Source organism: Nicotiana tabacum, chromosome 12 (assembly GCF_000715075.1).
Source record: "Nicotiana tabacum cultivar K326 chromosome 12, ASM71507v2, whole genome shotgun sequence".
Taxonomy (NCBI): Eukaryota; Viridiplantae; Streptophyta; class Magnoliopsida; order Solanales; family Solanaceae; genus Nicotiana; species Nicotiana tabacum.
Window position 1 is genome coordinate 3,521,944 of NC_134091.1, and position 27,192 is coordinate 3,549,135.

General features: G+C 37.0%; 4 protein-coding genes across 6 annotated transcripts; 2 read left to right on the forward strand and 2 right to left on the reverse strand.

The window, feature by feature from the left end:
• Positions 1-506: 506 nt before the first annotated feature.
• LOC107812790 (pentatricopeptide repeat-containing protein At1g20300, mitochondrial) lies at positions 507-2,723 on the reverse strand. The gene has a single exon (XM_016637960.2). The coding sequence runs from the start codon at positions 2,585-2,587 to the stop codon at positions 935-937; it is 1,653 nt and encodes a 550-aa protein (XP_016493446.2). The 5' UTR covers positions 2,588-2,723; the 3' UTR covers positions 507-934.
• A 2,633-nt stretch (positions 2,724-5,356) lies between these two features.
• On the forward strand, positions 5,357-8,858 carry LOC107786637 (uncharacterized). Of its 2 annotated transcripts, XR_001648180.2 has the most exons (4): positions 5,357-5,497; positions 6,771-7,271; positions 8,042-8,181; positions 8,699-8,858. XR_001648180.2 is itself a non-coding variant. In XM_016608153.2 (3 exons), exon 2 carries the CDS (start codon positions 6,791-6,793, stop codon positions 7,262-7,264), a length of 474 nt encoding a protein of 157 aa, XP_016463639.1. In that variant the 5' UTR covers positions 5,357-5,497; positions 6,771-6,790; the 3' UTR covers positions 7,265-7,271; positions 8,699-8,858. The 2 variants fall into 2 exon arrangements, 1 of the variants encoding a protein (XP_016463639.1); XM_016608153.2 differs by lacking the exon at positions 8,042-8,181.
• Positions 8,859-9,607: 749 nt separating this feature from the next.
• LOC107786638 (putative prolyl 4-hydroxylase 3) lies at positions 9,608-20,439 on the forward strand. 2 transcript variants are annotated; one of them, XM_075226046.1, is made up of 8 exons: positions 9,608-9,984; positions 10,567-10,657; positions 12,050-12,147; positions 12,436-12,533; positions 13,324-13,453; positions 13,581-13,768; positions 14,372-14,460; positions 20,099-20,439. In XM_075226046.1, exons 1-7 carry the CDS (start codon positions 9,788-9,790, stop codon positions 14,443-14,445), a joined length of 876 nt encoding a protein of 291 aa, XP_075082147.1. In that variant the 5' UTR covers positions 9,608-9,787; the 3' UTR covers positions 14,446-14,460; positions 20,099-20,439. The 2 variants fall into 2 exon arrangements, with proteins under 2 accessions (XP_075082147.1, XP_016463641.1); XM_016608155.2 differs by lacking the exon at positions 20,099-20,439 and adding an exon at positions 15,308-15,418.
• Positions 20,440-20,582: 143 nt separating this feature from the next.
• Positions 20,583-26,751, reverse strand: LOC107811616 (RNA pseudouridine synthase 2, chloroplastic). The gene is made up of 8 exons (XM_016636585.2): positions 26,236-26,751; positions 26,000-26,143; positions 24,920-25,180; positions 24,592-24,794; positions 21,881-21,959; positions 21,162-21,337; positions 20,972-21,074; positions 20,583-20,886 (listed from the first exon to the last, which is right to left on the reverse strand). Exons 1-8 carry the CDS (start codon positions 26,554-26,556, stop codon positions 20,878-20,880), a joined length of 1,296 nt encoding a protein of 431 aa, XP_016492071.1. The 5' UTR covers positions 26,557-26,751; the 3' UTR covers positions 20,583-20,877.
• Between the last annotated feature and the right edge of the window lie 441 nt (positions 26,752-27,192).

Here is a 27,192-nt window from a genome sequence, read left to right on the forward strand (position 1 = left end):
TAAAAAAGGGTAGCCTGGTGTACTAAGCTCCCCATGCGCGGGAAGTGCCGGACCACAAGGGTCTATTGTACGCAACCTTACCCTGCATTTCTGCAAAAGGCTGTTTCCACAGCTCGAACTCGTGACCTCAGGGTTAAGGTACATAGCCCTGATGGTATATAACATGGTATACATGTTATATACATGGTATATATAGGTAAAATATTGGATTTTAATGGTATATAACATATATAACATATATTGATGGTATATAACATATATTGAACACCCTTTATCGAGGATTTTTTTTACTTATTTCAAGTTTGAACACCCTAAATGAAATTCCTAGCTTCACCCCTGCGTGACCCCCTGGTCACATGGTAGCAACCTTACCAGTTACGCCAAGGCTCCTTCACGATACAACTGTATTTGCAATAAATTGATTATGGATCTTCTTACCTTTTCTTTGGACAAAGCTCCTTATTCAAGCATGACAATATGACAAGACTTTCTATCGAGACATGGTAGCAAAACATCTTGTCACACTTGGACATGTTTATATAGAAAACAAATCAAAATTCTGTACAATGTACTCCAGATTGAAAGGAAAACTTTTCGATATGTGTTAATGCCTATACTACAAGATCAAATACTCTTTAATGCCTTTAGTCTGATTATCCGAGAGCAACAGCGGCATAACATTTCTCGTTAAATTATCATTCAGCAAAAGAAAAGGATCCTTACCTTTCACTTTCTTAAGGAAATGAATTTGCCAGTAAGCTCGAAATGTTCCATCACTAGTAAGTTTCAAATGCAAGATCAATATGGCTGCAACTCCAGCCTTTGTATGGCCAACAAGACCGAGTTTTTAACATCAGTGCTCGGAGCTCCTGAGATTCCACAGTCCAGCTGAAGACATAACTCCATAAGCTATCCAAACAAACTTGGCGACCCTTTACACAGAACGAGTAGCAAATCCCCTATCGATCATCTTTTCCACCAATTCTTCGTGCTTCCTTAGTTGCCCCGACTTCCTTAGTTGTTTTAGAACCATGTCATAAACCGACTCACTTGGTCTCAAGCACTTGTCCTCGATCATCTCTTTAAAATATTTGTAAGCATTATTCCAATGTCCCATCCCACAGTACATGGAAATCAAAATCTTGAAAGTGTTCACATTAGGCTCCACTTCATTCTCATCCATTTCTTTCCAAAGTTTGATTACCATGTCAGTAGATTTCGAATCCGCAAACATTTTCATCAATATATTGTACGTTACTGTATTAGGCTTACACTTCAACTCCTTCATCTTTGCATACAATCGATGAGCAGCATTCACATCACGAGCCTTAGCAATGCACCTAAAAATAGGGTTAAAGGTAGAAGCATTTGCTTCACATCCTTTCTTAACCATAATGTTAACCACCTTAAGAGCTTCATCGCGATTCTCATCCCTACAATGAGCATCAATCAAGAAATTATACGTGATAACATCAGGGGAACATGATAGCCTCTTCATCTGATTATAAACCTGGAGCACCTTCTCCGTCCTCCCTGCCTTCACATGGACGCGCATAAGGTTATTAAATGTAATCGCATTAGGTTGACAACCCGAATCAATCATCTCCGAGAAAACATCATACGCTCGAGTAATTTGCCCACCCCTACACAATGCATCAATCACAATACTATAAGTATACACATTAGGCTGCACCCCTGCCTCCTTCATTTCGTGAAAAACCCTCTCTGCCTCGGATATATTACCCGCCCGACACCAACCATGAACCAAGCTAGTGTACAATACCACATCAGCCTCAAATTTATCCTTCAAGCTATCAAAAAAAGATTGTGCTTCTAGTGCCCTTCTTTTCTTACACAGTATCCCTATAACTATAGAAAATGCATTCCTATCGGGCTTACAATCATAATCCTCCATTCTATTAAACGTATGAACAGCTTCAGAAGCAAGCCCGGCCCGAACATAACGACGAATCAAAATCGAAAAAGTTTCAATGGGAATTTTCACATTTTTCAGTTTCATTAAATCTATCAAATGCCAAGCAACATCAAATTGGCGCACTTTACCAGAAAGATCGATCATTTCGTTGTAAGGCTCAGGGTTTAGGAAATATCCACGCGCGTCACGCGCAGCAGCCCAGTTGAAGAAAGCTAAAGCCTGTGAAAATGGGATGCCGTGGCGAACTGACCCGCATTTTTCAATGACCCGGTTTACGACCCGCGGAGAAATGGGGCGGTTATCGAAGGTTGTAGAGAAGTCGAAGGAGAGAGTAGGGAAAGTGACGTTAGGGTTTAAGGTGGGGGTGGGTGCAGGGTTTTTGCGGTGATGGTCTTTGATTAAAGAATGAATCTTTTCAGCTATTTCAGCTTCTTCTGTTGATAATAGCTCAGTTGGGCAGGTGGGTTCGCCGTTTTCGACGGCGCCGTCGTCGACGTCGATGTCGACGGCGCCGTCGTCGATGTCAATGTCGGCGGCGGCGAGCTCTGAGGTGGAAGCAGAGGTGTAGGTTTTGAATTTGCTCTGAGAAGAGAATGGACTGAGAAAATTGCGAGAGATATTCAAACGTAACAGGGATTTCGTGACGGCCATAGCTTACACTTTGCTGATGGATTCAGCTGTTCTCAATAATTTGCTGCTTACTGTTATTAACCTTCTTTTATGTGTCGTTTTTTCTTTTTTTCTTTTTCTTTTTGGGATTTTGTTGCTTTTGTAGCCCTAATTTTATTTTAAATTTACCAAATGCAATATGTGTTCGATTTATTATACTATATATACTTTTTTTAAATAGCCTCATTTTATGTGACATTATCACTGGTAAGAAAGTCAAAGAGATATTTCTTCCATCACACTCTGTTCAAATAATTTTCTAATATTTTGATTATTAATTATTATAGCTTATATTTGGTATTCGTATTTTATAATTTTCAAAATATATAAAATTTATGTAAAAAAAAAAAACTTGGAGTATTTGTGTTCAAACTCAATATTAAGAAAGTAGATATTTGGATTTCATACATTGAAGTAATTTATTAGTGTTTATTTTTGTGTCTAGGTTTATTTGCATTGCAACTAAGTGCTTGTTTTTTTTAATTAATTTATTTAATCTCTTTTAACCAAAAAAAAAAAAGTTTCTTGAAAAGTGGATTGAGGTGCTTTTCCAAAAAAAAAACGAAAATTTTCACAAAGCCCTTTTAAGTTTTGTGAAAATTTTATTTAAAAAACTTCCCAATAATTGTCAAACTAGGAAATATTTTGACTGTACGTACAATGCCTTTCAAACTTTATCTTATCCCTACTAAAATAAAGTTAGAATACTTCAAGATCGTCCCAATCCATGTAGATGATTAAGTAGGCTTTGGGGGCATATCCAATAATGAGATCACTTAGGTTATAAAATAGTGTTATAAAATATGCATTTAAGTTGTAATCCACTTAAATTTACATTGCATCAATTGTTTGATAAAAGAATTTTGATTATCTTTTACGAAGAAGATGTCTAGCAATGAACCAGTGAAGCTAACATCATTGAAGGATTTGCAGCCACCTTTGTCAAGGTCTAAATTGTTAAAACAACGTTATGTGAAAATCAAAGAACCAAGGTTTAGTAATGGCGTTAGAGTATATTGGGAGTTGCAAAACCCTAAACATGAAGAAGAAGAAGACGACGATTCGAGGGAAAACGTTCCATGTGAAGGGTTCTTCGAGTTTGTTAACGAAAACATCGTTCAATGTCTAAAACGTTGGGTTGATGGTGTTTTTGGTCCCCTCCTTGGTTTGTCCAAACATGATGATTCTTATTGTTACGAATTTATTGATTGATCGTATTGAATTACATGTAAACATTTTAAAGCTCTAATGAAATTTCTCATGTAAATACTTAGTGAATAGATTGATTGGTCCGAATCGGCCTTACATCCAATGTCTTTAGCTTGATATATGCATCATATACTACAATATCGAACTAAATTTTATTATTAAGTGTGTCACAATTTAATTATCGAGCTAGGTTAAGAATTTTCTTATAAAATCTTTTATGTACGTAGCGAATTCAAGAAATTGGGAGAATGGTAAGTCAATGGAAATTAAACTAACATCTTACTATTCCAACCATACCTGAATGTACTTATGCGGTTGTGCCTTAAAAATTAAGGTGTTGTCATCTTTCAGAAAATACTTATTTACACCTTATGTTAAACTAAATTAAACAATTTAACTATATAATCACAAATTAGTGTAGTATTATCAAGGCGAAATACATAAACATCACCTTCAAGTTGTTCATAACGGTCAGTTGAACACCTCAACTGAGACCTTTTTCACTTAAATATATCAACTCAATAAACACCTGACCTCACCAGCCCCCGTCGCATGTATTACACCTCCGGTGTCTTTTATAAGAACGAATTAGAAGCTGACACGTGGACAAACAATAAGAAATAAAGAATTAAAAACATAAAACATAAAGGTAAATTTTCATCGTTTCTTCCATCTAATCTCTCTCTCTATCATTGAATAACCCATCTTCATCTCTTCGATTAAGCTTGGTTCAATCGACATTTTTGTTGCAAAATTAAACATTTCTTTCACTTACTAAGTATGATTAGTTGTTCTTTATTCGAATTGTAGCTTGGTTCAAGATTTATCACATGAAAGAAGGTCATCCTAGGGTTTTGACAAGGGATTTTTTGTGAAAAGGGGAGTCAGTTGTAAAGTGGCTTCGATTATTGCATAAAGGTATGTTTATATCATGCTTTTTTCTATTTTATCGCTATATGTCTGTTATGTGCTATTAGATTAGGGTTTTTTTTGTTCTGGAAAATTGAAAATGTCAGGAAATATTGACTGGTTTTGTTTTGTCATTTTCAGTACCGAGTCACATGGACGAATATATTGGTGTTGTTTTTCATCATGAAGGTCACTTTATTGATGGAAAGTATGTGGGGGAGGGTGAAAAAATAGGGCAAGTGTAACACAATCGACGGGGCCTGGTGAGGTCGAGTGTTTATTGAGTTGAGTTTTTAATCACGTGATATGTTTAAGTGAAAAAGGTCTCAGTTGAGGTGTTCAACTGATCTTGTGGACAACTTGGAGAGGCTGTTTATGCATTTCGCCTATTATCAACTATATTAATTAAATAATTAAAAGCTATATTGAACACACACACCCCTTTCAAATTTGATGGACACGTGGCTCCAATAAAAACCCACTCTTTTACCCGACCCATCAATGGCTTCCCCTTCTGATCTCGGATCTCTGTCTTACGAAATAAAAAACCCAATAAGCTCATTCTCAAAATCCCGAGCTACCACCTGTTTGACAAAAGGACTCCTCCATTTCAACCACTAGATTCACAAACACACCCATATCTATATACCTCAAACGGAGGTGATTGAGGATTGAAGAGCTTGAGATTTCCGTTCAATTTTTCCGTCGCCGTTCAGAGCTCCGGTGTCAATTAGAAACCCCCTTATTCAATACTGTAGCAGGTTCCTATTAAAGGTCGGTCTCAATTCTTACTTGTTCTTATTTCGATGTTGGGTTAAATTTTAATCCACGTGTCCAACACGAGGCATTCATTTGATCTGAACTAATTAGAATTAATCTCTAATGAATTACACCCTTAGTCAATAAGGGCAAGGGCAAATATTAAAAGTGCTAACTTTGAGTTGATTTTGCCTTGGAACCTAAATTGTTCATAATATGATTAAGTAGCCAGTAAGCTGTTGTTTTTGTTGCTCATTTTTCTCTTTTGGATATAACACGAAACTAGTATTGGCACACTATGAAATGTCGAGTTTTATATGTATAATTGTATACTTTGTTATGCTAATACATTGTTCAGTTCAACACAGATGTTGATTACATTTTTTCCTTATTCACTTATTTGTGCTCAGCTATACGCCAAACTGGCTTATACCAATTCAACTGTTTGAAAAGATGACAGGGTATAATAAATTGCTTTATTATGTGTTACTCTATTGTAATTTTCTTTTTCTTTTACAGTGTGACTAATTTTCTTTTTTGCCACCAATTTTCTTTGTTCTGTGGTGTTTGGTTATATATTTGCTTGGAAACCTATTGTTAGCTCTTTTGAATCTTGAACTTTGAACAAACTGAATGGAACAGGCAAAATGGATCTTATTTCACAGATTCTTCTGTAATTTTCCCATTCTCCCAGCTGGAGCTCTTTCCCTACATGGCCAAATGAAAAAAGAGAAATGATTTCTCTTGGTTTCGCTCTATCTTTAACCCTATTTCTCACGTTTCACTGGAAAATGCTAAGTTCTTTTTTATTCTATGGTTCTATGATTGGAGTTGATTTTGTAACATTCATGCCAGCATATCATTGTGGTTGCAGCTACTTAAGGTCATAGGTCTTGAGAGTCCATTGGAGCTTTTCCGTCATGTATTACCTCTCATAGCACGAGAGATGCACTACTTGTTTTACTTTATTTCTGTCCTTTTGGCTTTTGTTGTTTAGCAACGTAGCAAAAAAGAAAAAATGCTAATTATGCAGCTTTTCTCAGCAATACATCTGACCTATGTGGTTCTGTCTTTAATGGTCTTGTGGTTGTTGTGTTTCATCGCTTTCCTTAAGAAAAACAATATTGTTCCAACTGTATGGACGTCTGTAACGTTCTTAAGAAAAGTGAGATTCACTTGTTTGATTTCTTTCACTTCACTTTATTCTACTGGCTTTTATCTTGCGAAATGTATGACATTTTGATAAAATATGCTTGCTCTAAAACTCTTGTTTCTCTGACCCTACCAGCTAAGTCACCAAGGTGAAAGATGGCTGCTAATGTCCAAAAATTCCGAACACTAGCAATCTCTATGAATCACTGTCTCGAGTCAAGATTGCTCTTGCATCATTATCGCCTCTTGCACCATGGTCCAGACACTGTGGAGGAACTATTGGATAGACACGTGGTAAAAAAGGAGAAGAGCCTAGATGATGACGAGAATGAGCGCCTAACTAGACAGCGACTCACTAGTTCTCGTCGCGAGGCTCTAAGTCTCTACCGAGACATCCTCCGGGGCACCCGGTTCTTCATGTGGCCCAACTCTCAAGGCATCCTTTGGCGGGATGTTCTCAGAGAAAATGCCCGAAAGGAGTTTGAGGAGGCACGATTCGAAAGAGATCCAGAAGTCATCACCAGATTGCTTATTGGAGGTCATGATGCTGTGCAAGCTGCTTTGGATAAGGTTGTCGAGAAACAAAAGCAAGAAATTGAAAAGCAACGTCGTAATTCAAATACTCCTTGATATTCTGGTTAGTAAGATTTTTTTTTCTTTCTATAACACTCTCATAAAATAGCACATATTTTAACACATTATCTACATTACCACGTAGTGAATGACATTAGCTTCACTTCCTTTATGTGTGAGTATTGTTACATTGAATTTAAAGCAGCGTGGCAATTCATATACTCCTTGATATTGTTGTTAGTAAGATTTTGTTCTTTAACACCCTCATCACATAGCAATTTTTTCAACATATTATCTACATTACCACATAGTGGACGACATTAGCTTCTCTTTCCTTTTAGTGTTGAGTATTATTACATTGATTTTTTAGGTAAGTTTGTTATTAAAACTGATTGGGTGCTTGTGGGATCTGAGGGGGAGGGCAAGTTGTAGATTGGTTGACTCTTGTTCATGCTCACAATCTATAACACAAACCAAGATTGTTTATTAGGACTGCAATCACTAAAATAAAGCTGATATTGCAGGAAGTTACAGTTAGTAGAATGTCATTACATTGGAATATAAATGCATAACCAAAAGCACTAATAAATTTGAAGTAGAGAGATGGTGACGTTCTTGCTTATTTGTGCACCAGTATGATGGATTTGTCTGAGTGCTAGCAATTTGCAGCTGTCCATGATGGTTGGCATTTGCTGTATCATTATCATACTTTAAATCGTAAATTTGGAAGTTGGAACTGTTGTCATTATTGTAATACATGTTTTCTGTTGAATGTATGTCTTACTTGCAATCAAACTTAATAGCTGATATGCATTTGTACTTTTTGTTGCATAGTTAGCAGAGCTAAATTGAGAATGTAGGGTGATATTTGACACGGAGAAAGCTTTAGTTTTTTGTGTATGGAGTATATGGCTTTCCTCATGAGATGGAGAACTAGAATGGAAGTCAAGCTTGGATGTAAGGATAATATTGAGGTGCTAACTGATGCTCTCATCCAAGTTTCAAATTTATTTGATCCATTTGCGTCTCTTTTTTCTCTTTTGGTTTTAATAATGTGAGTAGTATGATTGCACTTCTGAACTTTGTTGCTAATTGTAGTTTCAAATCTTTCTCTTCCTGCGATAACTAAAAATCGTCTTGCTGCTTTATCATTCTCTTGAAGGAGCATACTTATCCTTGTTATATGGCTTGTTTAATAATTGAATTTTTCATTGTTAAGAATCAAGATTCCCTGCCATATGAATTGGTCCAAACAAGAAAAAATTTATTGCTGACAAATGAAAATTTAGCCCCCCTCGGTAAAAGTCGGGTGGGCACTGCAAAACTGTTACTATTTTGTAGTTTATTTACGTGAGTTTAACAATCAATATACTGGTGGGCTAGGTTACTTCACCATCTTGATTTTATTCAAGTTTGCTGTCAAATTTAATGCTTTCTCCCATTCGCCTTCTTTCTCCCCTGTTGAATGACACCTGGCTATGCTGATTGCAGATGTTATGCAATGTACAGTGAGAGTTCAAGAACATTAGCAAGTGTAGCTGGATGGAGATATACAATGTAATCTTTGTAATTTTATCAAGTTTGATTAATCTTTTCGCCTTCAATGTACTTGTGCATTCCTTGAATGAGAAACTCTTGAAGAATTCTGGAACTTGGTTGGATAGATGGATTTGACCTAGTGTGTTTAATATTCATAAGCTTAATGTTAAAGTTGCTGTCATGTGGCTAGGAGGTCACGGGTTTGAGTCGTGGAAATTAGCTTTCGCAGAAATGCAGGGTAAGGCTGCGTACAATAGACCTTTGTGGTCCGGTCCTTCCCCGAACCCTGTGCATAGCAGGACCTTAGTGCACTGAGCTACCTTAAAAGGCCATATAGCTGAGACCCTTAAACTACTAGAGAAGTTTCGTGTAGGCCCGTGTACCATTTTTCCGTCTTCACCAAGCGTCCAACGTCTTGCTTTAGAATTGGATCTCACAATTTTTACAATCCTAATAATAAATTCTACCCCTTAATCCAACATCTACTTTGGTAAATGGAATTTCTAGTACTTTATGTCTAAAGTCATCTATTTCATTGACAAATATTATAAGAACCAGTCTCGTTTTGTAAGAAGGAAAATAAAACAGACAAAATATAATGAAAGAAAGAATAAAGCAAACAAAAAGAAAGAGAACTAGATTCAGTGTGCTCCATTTCGAAAACCTGGGGCTATTTCTCCCTTTTGAATCAAAATGCCAATACTGGCCCCAAATCAGGTTATCTTAGAAAAACAACAATAAGGACTAATTTGTCATTTTATGTATACCGTTATTTTTAGTTTTTCTCCACTTCCCACCCACCTTCCTCCAGCATAATCTGAAATTACTATAAATATAAATTCCTCTTTCAAATTTCAATTCACCGTTTAATAAGACTTTTACACAATCTTCTCAGTTCTCAGGCACTCTACCTCAAGTTTCCGGGCGACGAAGTATTACCGGAAAATCAGCTTCCATTGCCGGAAATTATTTTTCAATTTTGTAAACGAGTGCTAAATTAACTGATCAATCTAGGGTTTTTGAAACGATATCGGTGAAGCAATGGCAAAGGGGAGGCTAAATCGGAATCAAGGAAAGAGATCATCAACGGTAGTTTTAGTACTTTCGATGCTCTTAATGCTAACAGTTGTACTTCTAATGCTTCTCGCTCTCGGCATTTTTAATCTGCCGGTCGGTTCCGATGATGAGCCGTCCTCTGCTCATGATCACATCAAGTTCAAGCGCCTCTCTTTAGATATGTACGTATCTGTTAACTGTTGCTGCCGATCAATTGAGATTTAGCCATGAAAAAAACAGAAGTATAAAGACAACATAAGGATTTAAATCATAAGCACTGTAAAGTGTTGTGTTTTTTTTTTTTTTTTTTTTTTTTTTGTCATGTCAATGAATTTTAACTTGTGACAGAGGATGAGTTACCATTTTTATCATATTACTAATTAATCTTTATCTAGAGATTTACTTGTAATTACCTAATAAGTTACCTGATTATGTGATTTTTTTAACACTGTAATTGCATAGAAATTAAACTCAAATAAGGATTTAAGTTGTATACACAGACTGTGCAAAGAATTCATTTTTTATAATGTGAAGGAAATTTAACATGTGATAGTGGGTTAGTTACAATTTTTTTCCACGTTACCAATTAATGCTATCAAGAGATTTACTTGTAATAACTAATAACACCTAGTAAGTTACCTGATTGTATAAATGTTTTTAATACCGTCAGTGCATAGAACTTAAATTCATGAAATATATGATGAACAAAATGGAGTATGTTTTAACTGTTGGAGTGTATTTCTGAAAAGAGATTTATTTTGCAGAGGGGAAGGCGATGGACTGGGGAAAAGAGGGGATCAATGGACGGAGATTCTATCTTGGGAGCCCCGTGCTTTTATTTACCACAATTTCTTGGTGAGGCTCTCAGTTTTAGCATTTTTTTTTAATTGACCATAATCTTAGCTAGTTTTGGCTAGATTTTTTTCATTTAATTGATTCTTGTCTACTGAATCATTAGCTACGAGCAGAACACAGTGGATGCAAAGATCAATATAGGTGAGGGTAAGGCTTAGTTTTGTTGTTACATTACATTAGTTCTGGTGTTTGACTGGAGACTTGTATGCTCATTTAAGGTGAGAGTAAAAAGCATTTAGTTTTCTAGAACCACTAATTTGCATTAAAGGTAAGTTATTTTGTTTTAGAATATAATGGACTTAAATAAAGCACAATGGTTCCAGAGTATTCATATAATCGACCCAACTAATTGGAGGCTGTGAGGAAGTTGATTACTTGATTGATTGATTTTTATCAGTAATTTGTGCTTTGTATGCACTTCTACATATGCCTAGGGGTGTGCATTCGAATCAGCTTATCGATAAATCGAATCGATTATTTGTTATCGGTTTATCGATATCGGATTATCAATTTATCGATTTCGATTTCGAAATTTTCCTTATCGAGTTATCGATTTCGATTTCGATTTTGTCCTCTCCGGTTATCGGATTATCGATAAACCGATAAGATAGGCTAAAAAGACAAATATACCCTTATTCTACAATACCCTTTCCTTTACCCTAAGTCCCTAACCCTATTATTTCCTCTACCCATTCTTCAGCGCCGCTTTTACCTTTCTCCCTCTCTCCCGCGAACTGCAAACCCAGCAGAGAAAGTGAACTCCGGCGGACTCCGGCGTACTCTGGCGTACTCCGGCGACTTCAATAGTACGTTTCTCCCTCTCTCTCTCCGTGCCTTTGTTACAATTTCAAGCATCCGCAGGTTTTAGTTGGCATACATTTGATCCTTACTTTAGTCTCGTTGCATGTGCTTGTTGACACAATTTTTGTGTTATAAACGGTGTTCGTCTTATTTTAGCTTCTTTTTGTCCATATTAGTTAGGCGTGTTTATAGCGATATACTTTCCGTGGAATCCCGCAAATTTTCTTATAACTGAATCGATAAGCCCCAAAAATCGATAAATCGAAATCGAAACCTTATTGAAACGATAAGGATTAGCATATGTACAAATCGATAATCGATAAGTAATTATCGATAAGAGTCAAAATCGAATTGATAAATCGAATGCACACCCCTACATATGCCTCTTTTCCTCTACATGTTTCCTATTTTCCTAAAAAAACGGAGGGGAGTGAAGGTGTTCGGCAGTGTTTCTGCCTATTTTCTCAATTTATATTTCACAAAGTTGCTCGTAGATTATTTGATTATAACGTGCATCATTCTTTTGCGATTCGCTAAGACATTGTTAAATGGACAAGTTTTATTTTGACCATGTGGTTTGCATTTCAACAGTCCAAGGAAGAATGTGAATACTTGATAAATCAAGCTAAACCTCACATGGTGAAGTCAACAGTTGTTGATAGCAAGACCGGTCAGAGTAAAGATAGCAGGTTTGTACTGCTAACTTCTGTACTTTTATTAACTGGCCAGTTAAGCCACAACGAGAAATTATGAGTTTTTTCTTCTTTTATTTATTTTTCTTTTGTAGCTTGGTCTAAGGACTATATTCTTCAGTTCTTAACAAATTAAAATTTCAACAGCTACTTACTTTTTTCCACTACTAAAAAATACACAAGTCAAAATTTTTGAATTTGTGTTAAATAGTGTCATTTAAAATAGGATGGATGAGGGAATATCCTTTTCTATTGAATCGATGTTGTAACAGTATTATGTAACAGGGTTCGTACAAGTTCAGGAATGTTTTTGAGGAGGGGACGAGATAAAGTTATCAGAAATATTGAGAAGAGGATAGCAGATTATACTTTCATTCCTGTAGGTAAGAGGACTGGACTAAATCCATGCAAAAATCATAGTGTATCAACTCTTTGTTGTCATTCTCATCCATAAGTTCTTGTTAGAAAATTATATATGGGAACATACTCTGATAAAGTACTTTTTTTTTTTCTTTTATAAGACGCAATGGTTGTATTCCTAAAACTTTTAAAAAGTAATTTCTAAACCTAAAATTATCTTAAGTAGTTATCCTTGCGGTTTAGTTTTTCAAGATTTTCAATTACTTTAATTTGAAGGTTTATTATGCATTTTTATGCATTTTTATGGTACTAATATATCGGCTCCTATTACCTTTTTGAGCTGAGGGTCTCCTGGAAACAGTCTCTCTACCCTTCGGGGTAGGGGTAAGGTCTGCATACATATTACCCTCCCCAGACCCCACTTGTGGGATAATACTGGGTCGTTGTTGTTGTTGTTGTTGTAATTTGAAGGTTTAAATAGTTAAGCTTACCTCAAGGGAGATTTAGGATATTAAGGTTCCATTTTATTCATATTAATTGCAGAACTTAGAAAGTACAGTGTCCTGCTAGAGAAGTTTTAGGTTGTTCTTTTGCTTGCTCTTCGAAATATGATCTTACTAGTTTGGTTTTCCTCTTCAAAGCACAAAATAACACGAGATCTGTGATTTTATTCTTATTTGTTAAGAGTCACTAATGTTTATTTATGGAAAAAGAAAATTGCTTCTACGCAAACGTGCATCCGTCCTTGGTTATGGTCGTGATAATAGTTTGCTTCCCTTGTGAATTCCCTGATTTAGATAATCTTGTTTACAGAACATGGAGAAGGGCTACAAGTTTTACACTATGAAGTTGGACAGAAGTATGAGCCTCATTTTGACTACTTTCTTGATGAATTCAACACCAAAAATGGGGGTCAACGTATAGCTACTCTTCTCATGTATCTGTAAGATTTATAATTCCTCAATAATTATGTAATAGATATGGTGGAAGTTCTGAATTTTTGCTAAGTTATATGCATATTGAATATGCAGTGATTGATTGTTTTATTTATTTCTTTGGGGCATATGCAGATCAGATGTAGAAGAAGGGGGTGAGACTGTTTTCCCAGCAGCAAAAGGAAACTTCAGCTCCAGTCCTGGGTGGAACGAGCTGTCAGAATGTGCCAAAAGGGGCCTCTCCGTCAAACCAAAGAGGGGTGATGCTTTGCTTTTCTGGAGCATGCGACCTGATGCTTCTTTAGATCCGTCAAGTTTGCATGGTACATTGTTTTCTCCTTAATATTCCATTACTAACACCTTTAAACTCTTTAATGTAATTGTTTCCCTTTCCTTCCTTCCCCATGAGAACTCTTATAAGAAAAAGATGCAAGTTTACGTGTAGCAAACAGGTTAATTGGGTCAGTTTCTGCTTGTCTTGGGCAGTGGTGTGGGACATTTCTCTAGTTATTTGCTAGAATATGTTAGTACTAATCATGAGAACAAAATAATTGTCAAGACTATTTTATCCAGCAGTGTAGTAGTTTGTGTAACAGAGCTGAACATATTGGAAATTGCATACTGAAGTGGTCGTGCTTCTTGTAGAATATCAAGATCCAACATCAATTTGTCATGTTGCTAAGGTTTTGGCCTTGAAGAATAAGTTATCATATACAGTTATTATTTTCCTTGTTCATGATTTATCATATTTTGTGATTTCTATAGAAACTTGTGTCAGTGTTTTGCGTTTTTTATTTGTTCCTTTAATTTCTCAAAGGAGTCTACTGGTTATGGAATGTATTATGGAAGTTAAGTATTCCTTGAGGGGTAATTTATTTTGGTTTTCTAACAGCTTTTATCTGCGCAACTTAACAACTTTATTCCAGGTGGTTGCCCTGTGATTAAAGGGAACAAATGGTCGTCTACCAAGTGGATGCATGTCGGTGAATACAAGCTATAATTCTCTTTCAAAAAGGTATCTTCATGTTTTTGGAAATTATTCTCATATATCAAGCTTAAGATTCCTGGCCACCAAATCTTTCTCTTGATATATGGTAAGTGTTGATTAGAACATGATCTCGAATATGTTGAAAAAATTGTTATCCATATGAGCAAGTTGTTAATGTTCAAGAGAGTCCTAATCGTCGACCTGTAGCACTTGTTACAAGTGACTCCTAGCACACACTCTAAGATTTCTGCCAATTCCTCCAAGGTAGCAAAGCAAAGAAATCGGCTTGTGAGACAGTTCAGCCCTCATGCTAGTGTCACAGTGTTTCAAATCTCAAGTTCTATGCATAAGGAATATCTGGAGAAAAACCATGGCTAAAGACCTTTAACTAGTTTCGGTGTAGTTAGATGACTACCATCTTTGTCTAGGCATTCAGCGAAGAAATATTTGGATTTTGTATGAATCATGGCTGTGTTAGGCCTTCCGGATTTGGATTGTAACATCCTAACCTAATTCTCCTTAACTTGGAAGCCTCGTTACATCACTTTCAACAAATGAAGGCAAGAGGTTCGAGTCTCAGAGGTTGGTTTATTCGAAGTTTTTTTCTAGAAAGAGTCAGCTCCTCATCTCGACTATTACCCAAATATATGACTTTCCTAGTGTTAGATAATGAATGTAGACATAATCTGAGTGTAGACATAATCTTATGTAATATACATAGCTAGCATAATTATAGGGATTCTCAGCAGATTTATAGGATTTCTTTTTTGATTCTTTCCATAGTTAAGGCTCTATGTACTTGTATATACTTGTTATTTCTTGAATACAACATAAGAGAGATTTCTCTATTGTCTCTATATTTTACATGGTATAGGAGTTGAGTCGAATCCGCTGCCGGAGCCGGAAGCTAATCTGAGGTCTTTTTGACATTTCCAGTTGACTTGTGGTGGTTCTCTGATCATAGAACCACATTTTGGCAAAGAACAACCTCAGACCAGATCTTATTCTCACTTTGTTTGGTCAGATTTGAGTTTGGTTTATTGGTTATTTGATTTCTTTAATTCTGTGGTATTTTTCTTGGAGGCTGCCTATGTGAGAAGCTTGCATCTTTAATTTTGACTCAGTGTGGTGATTGATTAGTGACTTGATATTGTCTGTTGGGTCTTTCCTTATCAGAAACTTTGTTGGTCTCTAATTTTGTTTGAGTTGGGGACAAATTCGTTTGGTTCTTTGATTTGGTTGAGTGGATTATTAAAGTTGAATCTTGTTCAATAGATTGTTGATTTCGTATCTACCAGGATCTGTTTGAGTATCTTTTAGCTTCAGGGACCTCTGTTAGTTTAATCAGTTTGTTATTGAAAGAAAAAAAAATGATGGTAAAGAATAATAATGCAACAACTCCTAGTCCAACAATCTTGGTTTCGGATGAGTTTCTAAAATTCCTTCAATATCATAAATCAGTTAAGGAATCTTCTTCAGTTACTGCCTTTGCTGGGTCAGATAAAACATGTCTTATCACCTCTTCCAATAAATGGGTGATCGATTCTGGTGCTACAAATCACATGACAGGTAATCCAAATATTTTTTCTAGCTTTCGCTCACATAAAGCACCCTTTCCGGTTACTATAGCGGATGGATCAACTTGTAGCAGTGTTGGATCTGGGACTGTTAAACCAACTTCCTCTATTACCCTGCCATCCGTATTAAGTCTACCAAACTTGGCCTTTAACTTGATTTCTGTTAGTAAAATTACCAAAGACCTTAATTGTTGTGTTGCATTCTTTCCCAATCATTGTTTGTTTTTAGATCTTAAGACGATGCAGGTTATTGGTAAAGGATATATATTTGGTGATCTGTACATTCTTGATGAATGGGAGCCACGGTCTGTTGCATGCTCTAGTATCGTATCTCCTTTTGAAGCACATTGTCGACTTGGACATCCCTCTTTGCCTTTGTTAAAGAAGTTCTGTTCTCAATTTCAGAATATTTCATCATTGGATTGTGAGTCAGGTCGATTTGCAAAACACCATCGCATCTCGTTAAGTCCAAGAGTTAATACGCGAGCTGAGTCAGCTTTTGAGTCGGTCCATTCTAATGTTTGGGGACCATGTCCGGTTGTTTCTAAAACTGGGCATAAGTATTTTGTCACTTTTATAGATGATTTTTCTCGAATGACTTGGATTTACTTTATGAAGAGCCGCTCTGAAGTGTTTACTCATTTTTCTGCCTTTTGTGCTGAAGTCAAAACTCAATTCAATGCTTCAGTACATACTTTGAGGAGTGATAACGCTAAAGAATACATGTCAGAGTTATTTCAGTCCTACATGAGACAATATGGTATATTACATCAGTCTTCATGTGTTGATACACCCTCTCAAAATGGAGTTGCTGAGAGGAAGAATCGGCATCTACTTGAGACAGCTCGAGCACTTTTGTTCCAAATGAAGGTTCCTAAACAGTTATGGGCTGATGCGGTTTCTACGGCTTGTTTTTTGATTAATCGCATGCCATCTAGTGTACTCGATGGTAATGTGCCTTATAGTGTTCTTTTTCCGAGTAAGTCATTATTTCCGGTGGAACCTAAGGTGTTTGGAAGCACATGTTATGTTCGAGATGTTTGATCATCTCTTACCAAGTTGGATCCCAAGGCTGTGAAGTGTGTTTTCCTGGGCTATTCTCGCCTTCAGAAGGGGTATCGATGTTATTCTACTGAGCTTGGCAAATATTTAGTGTCAACTGATGTGGTATTTTCAGAGACTACACCATTCTTCTATGCACCTCCCATTTATACAAGCCGGGGGGAGGAAGATGAGTGGCTAGTATATCAGGTTACCTGTACTTTGACAGAACAATTAGATGATACTCTTCGATCTCCTAGTTCTTCTATTGAGCACCAATCGACTGTTATGCCTTCAGTACCTGCTCCAGCAAGACCTCCAATTGCTCAAGTTTATTCGTGGAGGCGATAGACAAATGATACACGTCCCGCACTAGTTCTTGCATCATCTGATTCTTCTTTGCTTGATCCTCCAGATAACCTTGATCTTCCTATTGCTTTTCGCAAAGGTACACGTAGTTGCAAATCGACATATTCTGTTGCTAACTTTGTTTCCTATGACCACTTATCCTATACGTCTAGATCTATGATTGCTTCTCTAGACTCCATCTCCGTACCCAAAACAGTGAAGGAGGCTTTGAATCATCCCGGATGGTCTGATGCAATGCTTGAGGAAATACATGCTTTAGAGGACAACCACACATGGGATTTGGTAGATTTACCAAAGGGAAAGAACCAGTGGGATGCAAGTGGGTCTTTACCGTTAAAGTTAATCCAGATGGTTCTGTGGCAAGACTTAAGGCCAGACTTGTGGCGAAAGGGTATGCTCAGACTTATGGGGTGGATTATTCTGACACCTTCTCCCCGGTTGCCAAACTCACTTCTGTCCGCTTATTTATTTCTCTAGCTGCGTCCGAGAATTGGCCTTTACATCAGTTGGATATATCAAGAATGCGTTCCTTCATGGTGATCTTCAGGAGGAAGTGTATATGAAGAAACCACCCGGTTTTGTTGCTCAGGGGGAGTATGGGAAAGTCTGTCATTTGAAGAAGTCTTTGTATGGCTTGAAGCAGAGTCCACGAGCTCGGTTTGGCAAGTTCAGGAGTTTGGGTTGAAAATGAGTAAGTGCGATCACTTAGTCTTCTATCGGAAATCAGTAGCTGACACTATTCTCCTCGTTGTATATGTTGATGATATTGTTATCATAGGAAGTGACTATGCTGGGATTTCTTCCCTCAAGTCTTTTCTGCATACTAGGTTTCATACAAAGGACTTGGGCCAGTTGAAATACTTTTTGGGAGTAGAAGTAAATAGAAGCAAGAAGGGAATTCTTTTGTCTCAGAGAAAGTACATTCTTGACTTGCTTGCAGAAACTGGAAAGTTGACAGCTAAACCTTGCAGTACTCCAATGGTTCCTAATGTGTATCTTATGAAAGATGGTGGTGATCCTTTTGACGATCCAGAGAGATACAGGAGGTTAGTTGGGAAATTAAACTACCTTATTGTGACTCGTCCAGATATTACTTTTGCGGTAAGTGTTGTTAGCCAGTTCATGTCTGCACCAACGGTCAAACATTGGGCAGCTTTGGAACAGATTTTGTGTTACTTGAAAGGAGCTCCTGGACTTGGCATATTATATAGCAATCACAATCATACTCGTATTGAGTGTTTTGCAGATGCTGACTGGGCTGGATCGAAAATTGATAGAAGATCTACTACAGGTTATTGTGTCTTTGTTGGAGGAAACTTGGTATCATGGAGGAGTAAGAAGCAAAGTGTTGTATCTTGATCTAGTGCAGAATCCGAGTATAGAGCTATGTCACAGTCTACATGTGAGATTATGTGGATACATCATCTGTTGACTGAAATTGGGTTAGAGCATCCAATACAGCAAAACTTTGGTGTGACAATCAAGTTGCCCTCCATATTGCGTCAAATCCGGTGTATCATGAAAGAACTAAGCATATTGAGGTTGACTGCCATTTTATTCGTGAGAAGATTCAGGAGAACTTGATCTCCACTGGCTACGTGAAGACAGGAGAGCAACCGGCTGATTTGTTCACAAAGGCGTTGAATGGAATTCGAGTTGATTACCTTTGTAACAAGCTGGGCATGATCAATATCTATGCTCCAGCTTGAGGGGGAGTGTTAGATAATGAATATACACATAATCTGAATGTAGACATAATCTTATGTAATATACATAGTTAGCATAATTATAGGGATTCACAGCAGATTTATAGGATTTTCTTTTTGATTCTTTCCATAGTTAAGGCTCTATGTACTTGTATATATACTTGTTATTTCTTGAATACAACATAAGAGAGATTTCTCTCGTCTCTGTACTTTACACCTAGGATGAATATAATTTATTCTATGTCCAAATGGAAGCAAAATGTAGCTGCCAAAGTTATCAATCCTTTCAGATTGAGCAGCTAGTTAACATTCGAGTAGCGAATGAAGTGAAAGAATCTGTACTTGTTATCGAACTCACCGTTTGGTAAGAATCAAAAGATTTTGAGCTGGTTACCATTTTCAAAGAATAATCATCTCATTCTTTGTTTGACAAATCCCATCAACGGCTACTTCTAGAAAGATTTGGTTAATGAAACCTGGAGGTGGAATTCCGATGTGCAATAAGTGGCTTCTTCAATTATATGGCCAGATGAAAATGTTGCCCCTTCTATTGCTCAGATGGTTGTTTAGCAAAAGCCTCTTATCATAATTAGTTAATCCTATGTATACCCTCTTTAGGTTTTAGCTTATTACTCCTTTTCCAAAAGCATAAACTCGTTGCCCGTCACACTACTTTTTGTGGAACCTGGTGGACACATCTATTGGGATAATTCTTAGTGATGTCTCTTTATGCATGCTGATTATTATACATTTGATAATTTTAAGCTGTGGTGATCCGTCACTTTGAACGGATCTGATTGCTAATACTCAGAATGGACATTGTATTCATGGTTGATGAAGTAATCAATGTTCTTCCAACTTAAATTTAGTCACGTCTGCTAGACCTCGCAAAGAGTGTTATAATAGAAAGGAACTTTTCTTCGTGGAATATCCGTTGTCTCTGTGGTTATGACATGTTTTCTTGCATTTCAGATTGCTTCTTCTAGGTGAGGTACAAGCAGCAATGGATTACAACCCTATAAAAGTTGAAGAATGGTGGCTGGCTTGGTCGTTCGCCTCTGATGAGATGTTTATAATGCCAGGCTTATACTGCATATACGCGAGTCATTGGCTTGACAGTTTTGAAGAATTATCCCTATTTATGGTTTCATGTAAACGGGTAGTTGGGTGAGAATAGTTGGCGGCTAACTGTGTTAGAAAGGGAGATTCAGAGCTGGAATTATGTGATATATTGTATGGTGCTAGTTTTCTAGATTGTTTGATTTATTAGTGTCAATATTTTTTAAAATATACACATAACCTCTTTGTCTTTTCATAATTCTTTAAATCACTGGGGTTTAAGAGTCCAACTTTGTTAAACGAAGTACTGTAATCAAAAAGTATAAAGACGTGCAGAGAAAACAATTTGCTCTTGGAATAACCTAAGCAATTTGGAAATAATAAAGCAAGACAGTAATTTCGGGAAAAGTGTAATCAACATTAGTGTGACGAGACATGAACATAATTTAATTACAGAACAGCACGTGAAATGACCTTAAGCAAGGGATCCTTTGGTGATGGTTCAAAATCCTCTCTTCACATCATAGGAGAGGAATCCAGCTATAGCCAGAAAAAAGAATAACTCTTGATAGCTGAGTATATATTACATTATCAAAACTGTGGTTGAGCGATCAGGACATTTGGTTGATTAACACCAAAGACAACTTGCTCCTTCATATGGTCATGCTATCAAATTTATAAACCGGACAAAGTCATAAGACCTGAAAAGTAGTGTAGTCATATCACCACATATTAGTTATGAAGATCAGAATAAGAGTGAGGATTTAAGTAATTTAGATGAGTTACCTTTTCAGTGCTAATGGCACGAAGCTCGCTTAAAACCTCAGCAAAATCAGCAGGAGGCAACCGAGTGAAGTGTATGTTCTCGCCAGTGTATGGATGCCTAAATCTGCAAATCAGACTCACGTGTAAGTAACGGTAACATATTACTATAGTTAGCGATGCTGAATAGAGACAACATAATAATTCAGCTTACCCAAGGGTTAAAGCATGGAGGCAAGGTCTTTCAATTCCAGAAATCAACTGCGAAAGTTTCCCATGAGACCTTGGATGTGTTTTAGGCTGAAGAAGCGAAAGGGCCATGTTCTTAGTACCTCCATACACCTCATCACCCAAAAGAGGTATACCTAGGTACTTCGCATGAGCACGTATCTGTTTCATAAAATCAAGCTTGAGATTTACTGAGGGAATCTCGAAATAGAGAAATACTACTAGAAAATAATGCTGAAAGCAGAACATCTACACATTGTTTTCTGACTTTTTACAAGGAGCAGCATCTACAAGTTCTATTCTCATAACTAAATTATTTTATTAACAATGCAAAGAATATGCATATCAAGCACAAAGCTCAAACCACAAAGCTCCCATCTTTTCGAGGATACAACATAGAGCTACTTTGGACTAGAATCAGGTGAGACTAATATCATCACTAGACATAGTGACATTGTAGATTCAAAAGTTGGCCGCTTTAATAAAGCTCAATTTCCCTTAGTTTGCTTTAATAAACTATACCTACAGATATGCCCCTTCAAAAAAAATACAAGGCAATAACACCTCTTACCTGCCAATTATATGTATCTTAAAGTGTGCAGGTAGAAAGGACTTGAATAGATACCAATATAACAAGAAGTATCGATGTTTTGGTCAAAGAAAGACACTTGTCATGAGTAACTAAGAGTCCATATAATATTGTACCTGATGAGTGCGCCCAGTTTCTAACCTCCATTCAACCAATGCGGAGCCACCTCCAGCAAGTTTTTCAATTACTTTATACCTGAAAATAACTTGATTTACTTATAGCTGAAAGACCTCAAATCAGCATGTATTTCAAAGAGAAGCAGCTAGACCTTTTGCACAAAGAGTTCAAATGTGTTTGGGGGTAATTGTGAGTGTGTGGTTGGTTTTTTTTTTTCCTGGGGTTGTGGGGGGCGGGGGGGGGGGGGGGTAAAAGAGCAGGGACATAGCTGTGCAACTTGGCTTCAATTACTTATTGAGAAAAAGTAAATATATCACTGATGGGCACAGCAGCATACTCTCTATCAGCTGTTAATAGGGAAATTATGAAGAAGGGGCCTGTCTTAAATCATCAGCAACAAATTGAATTATGTGCACAGGTCACCCCACGGGAAATCTATGAAGGACTTTGTTCTATTGCTGATGATAAGGCACAGGAGTGGATGGATATAATGCTTATTTTTATAAGCAAGCATGGCCAGTGATTAAACAAGATGTAACTGAAGCTGTCCTACACTTCTTCAAATATGGTAAACTTTTCAGGCCTATCAACTGTACTTCAGTTACCTTAATCCCCAAGACTCCTAATCCTGCTACTATAAAAGATTTTAGGCCTATAGCATGTTGCACTGTTCTTTACAAGATTATATCTAAAGTCTTAACTGCAAGACTACAGAAAGTTATTGCAACTGTTATTAGTGAGGCACAAGCAGGTTTTATCCCAGGTAGGAGAATTGCAGATAATATCATCCTTGCACACGAGTTTATTAAAGCTTACAATAGGAAGAATATATCACCAAGGTGCATGATCAAAGTCGATCTTCAGAAGGCATATTACTCAGTCGAATGGATCTACATTGAACATGTACTGGAGGGTTTACAGTTCCCAAGAAAATTCATAAAATGGATCATGGAGTGTGTACAGACAGTGCATTACTCAATAGTCATAAATGGAGAACCAACAGAACCTTTCAATGTTGCCAGAGGTCTGAAACAAAGGGATCCCATCTCTTCTTTTTTTGTTTGCTGTGGTAATGGAATATCTAAGTAGAAATCTGAATGAGTTGGGAGAAGATAAGCTTCATGCATATCATCCAAAATGTGCAAGACTGAAGATCACACATCTAAGTTTTGCAGATGACTAACTGTTATTTGTCAGAGGTGACAAAAGATCTATTCATAAGCTACATGAAAGATTCTTAATATTCTCTAAAGCTTCTGGCTTGCAAGCAAATCTAGCCAAAAGTAATGTCTATTTTGGAGGAGTCAACAACTCAATAAGATCACAAATATTGCAAGAGCTGGGATATGTACAGGGAGAACTTCCTTTTAAATATTTAGGGGTTCCACTGTCATCCAAGAAACTCACCCTAATTCAATGGCAACCACTGATAGATAAAATTGTTGCAAGGATCTCTTCTTGGACTGCTAAGAAACTTTCATATGTAGGGCGGATCCAATTGGTGAAATCAGTTCTTTTTGACATACAAGCCTATTGGTCTCAATCATTTCTATTACTTGTTAAGGTCACTAAAGTAATTGAGGCACATTGCAGAAGTTACGTGTGGTCTGGAACAAATAGTATCACCAAGAGGGCTTTGGTATCATGGGACAAAATGTGCCTACCAAAAGCAGCAGGTGGGTTGAATATAACAAATCTGAGATTGTGGAACAAATGTGCACTGATAAAGACCTTTTGGGAACTCTCTCAGAAACAAGACAAATTGTGGATTAGATGGATTCATAGTTATTATATAAAGCAGAGACAAGTAAGCACTATTCCAATCCCACAACAAGCTAGTTGGATGGTGAGGAAATTGCTGGAAGCAAGAGGAGACTTTAGTCATATACTGGGCACCCCACAAAAACAACATTCCATGATCAGACACTGTTACAAGCAACTCTTGGGAACTCATTCTAAGGTAACAATGGAAGCACTTCATGTACAATAATGCAGCTAGACCCAAGGCTGTATTTACCCTATGGGTATCACTACATGGGAACCTTAATACAATAGATAAACTTGCAAAATGGGGACTTAATATTGATCAGACTAGTGTTCTATGTCATACCACAACAGAAACAAGTGAGCATCTCTTCCATGAGTGCACTTTCTCTCAACAGTTATGGGGAAGATTGATCTTATGGCTACAAGGACCAATACCTCTGAGAGCTAATGTCAATCAACAGCAACTGTGGCTTCACAACAATGTCAAAGGGAAATCTACCAAAGCTCACCTAGTGAAGCAGGTGCACATAGAAACTATATATGTAATATGGACTGAAAGGAACTCTAGGATATTTGAAAAAGTGGGAAAAAAGGTGGATAGTTTAGCTAGAGAAATTGCTTGTGTATGTAATGTGAGAGCTTCTGTAAAGATTGGTTGCATACTTACCCATCTGCCTTTCTAGCAAACTGTGATAGATAGGAGCAAGTCTAGACTTGGGTGTAATAGCCAAGGAGTATGATAAGAGTAGTTACATAACAATAGGATCTTTGTTTATAGTTTTAGATTCAGCAAGCAGAGTTGTAGCTTGCTGTACTTTGTAAAGTTTCCCAATTGGTGATTAATGAAAATAGTTAGTTACCAAAAAAAAAAGTAAATATATTTAGCTTCAAATACTAATTGATACTTGACGAAGAAAACAAAGTATGAAAGAGTTTTCAGCACCTACTGGCAGCATTACGGGCTCTTCCACCTTTATGTGATCCAGGAATAGCAATCATACGGATGCGGTTATTTGAATCACGGCCAATTGGGATATCAATGCGTCCTGAAACTGATGTAGGTACTCCACAAGTAATGCTGACATAGACTCTTTTTATGGTATGTTTCTTAAACTGCTCGGCTAGATTGGCAAGAGACTGCTCAGTCTGCAGAACAGGAACGACATTTAAAATAAGCAAATTAGACTAGTAACATAAGCACAAACTTCTCAAAATATAAGCGAGATATCTACACGAATTACCCATCTTCAGAACCTGGAAGTAGGAATCACCTTCGCTACAACAAGCAATCCACTTGTTCCTTTGTCTAACCTATGCACAATTCCAGGTCGAACAGATGGCTCACATACAACAGAAGAATCGACACCATAAGGACTTTGATCGGTGGAAAACAAGTTCAACTCATCATGAGAATCATCCTCCACATCAGAAAGAACTTCCTCACCCGGGAATGAAACAGTGGGAAGACTGCAGTGATGAAGGATTCCGCTTACAAGCGTTCCAGTAGCATTTCCTGGCGCCGGATGGACTACCTATATTGAAACAAAATTTCTCTTAAGCTTTCTTAAGCTGTCACCAAACAGTTCCAACATGCATAATACTTCTAGCAATCTATCTGAATCACCACTGGAGCTAAGGGAAAAAGGAAAGAACGAATAAGTTTATGTGTACTAACATTCTTAATAGTTATTACATCAAATTATAAGTATCAAGTTTCTTTCTTTTCCAGGCTAACAATATAGTATCTAAACAATCAATGAACTGCAGCTGTAGAAATGGATAGAAAAATAAAATAGCCTCAAATGAAAAATCACCCAAATCGAACAGCACACCAGTAGAGCAGAATCGGCATTATCAAACTAGACACCATAAAACAAGTGATTCCGCTCTTGTCCAGTCTTTGAATGTGCATGCTTAATTATATACTCCCTCTGTTTCAATTTATGTGAACCTGTTTGACTTGACAGAGTTTAAGAAAAATAAGAAACTTTTGAACTTGTGGTGTAAAATGAGGCACGTATATTTTGTGTGACTATAAAATATTGCATAAAGGTAAATTGTTTCCAAATATGGAAAGAGATCATTCTTTTTGGCACGGACTAAAAAGGAAATAAGTTCACAAAAATTGAAACGGAGGGGGCAATATTAATCCCAGATGAGCTAAACTGGAGCAATATGAAAATGATCCTTAGCTCAATGGAGCAATACGGTCAATGAGCATTCGTATTGCCGATTCCAACTTGCTTGGAGATTGAGGAGTTGTTTTTGTCTGTGCATACTAAATGGGCAAGTGAGTGTTCTATCAAAGAAAAATGCATAGCCAAAAACAACTAGATGATACTAGAACTCACCATGTGAGCAGGCTTGTTAACAACAAGCACATGGTCATCTTCATACACTATATCCAATGGTATATCCTCTGGTTCAGCTCTTAAAGGCTTCAAATCAGCTATTGTACAATTAACCTTATCCCCACCTTTTACCGTATGTGAAACCTACAAAAGATCCAATCTTTACCCAAAATAAAACAAGAAATAGAGCACAAAAACTGAACCCCCTATTCTTATAAACAAAAATATACTGGTACCTTATCAGTGACGCGACCATTGACAGAAACAAGGCCAGAGCGAATGCTGGACTGAACACGAGCTCTGCTAATACCGTTGATACGGGAGCTGACCCAAGAATCTAGTCTCAGCTTTCCAGTTTTAACATCTACTGTTTCTTCGAGCTTAACGCCGGAGTAATTGGACCTCCGGCCGGTAATTTCACCCGGTGAGTCGTCGGAATCTGAGTCTCCGGGGAACTTGGAAAATGCTCTGAAAATGAAGCTTGAAACCCTACTAAAAGAAAAGGGTTTTGGGTTTTGTGGGGGCACAAAGATTGATGTTGAGTTCAGTGCTAGCATCGCCGATGTTCACGATTTTTGCTTCTTGGTAGATTAATGGGATATGACGACGAAGATATTGATTTATTTAAAGTCTTAATGATAATGAAATATATTAAAGTAGTAATTATTGTTACATTTAAATTTTAAATCAAAAAGTTAAATAAGTTTGACTTCTTGAAGTATATTGCTATACTAGTATGTGCTATATTAGCTAAGCAACAGGGATGAACATGTCTTATATATAAGACCTTCAATATTGCAAAACATTGGAGTATTATTATAAGTTGTTCGTAAAATTTTATTAGTTTAATTGGTTGGTTATATGACGGCGAGTTGCGCAATCTATAAGTTACAGGTTCGAGTTATGGAATCGGCCACTGATACTTGCATCAACATAGATTGTCTTTATCATACTCACTTAGGTGCGATCATTCGTTGGATCCTGCATGAACCGAGATACTTTGTGCATCGAACTGCCTTTTTTAGTTAATTACATCACTTTTCACCTTGTCGGTGAGGGTTTGATTTTTCATCTTGTAATCACTTCCTCATTTACTAGAATAATTACAAATTTCAAGCTCGACCCATCTGGAGCAACGATAAAATTATCTCTGTATTGTGGGTTCGAACCGTGCAACCAACTATTGATGTTTG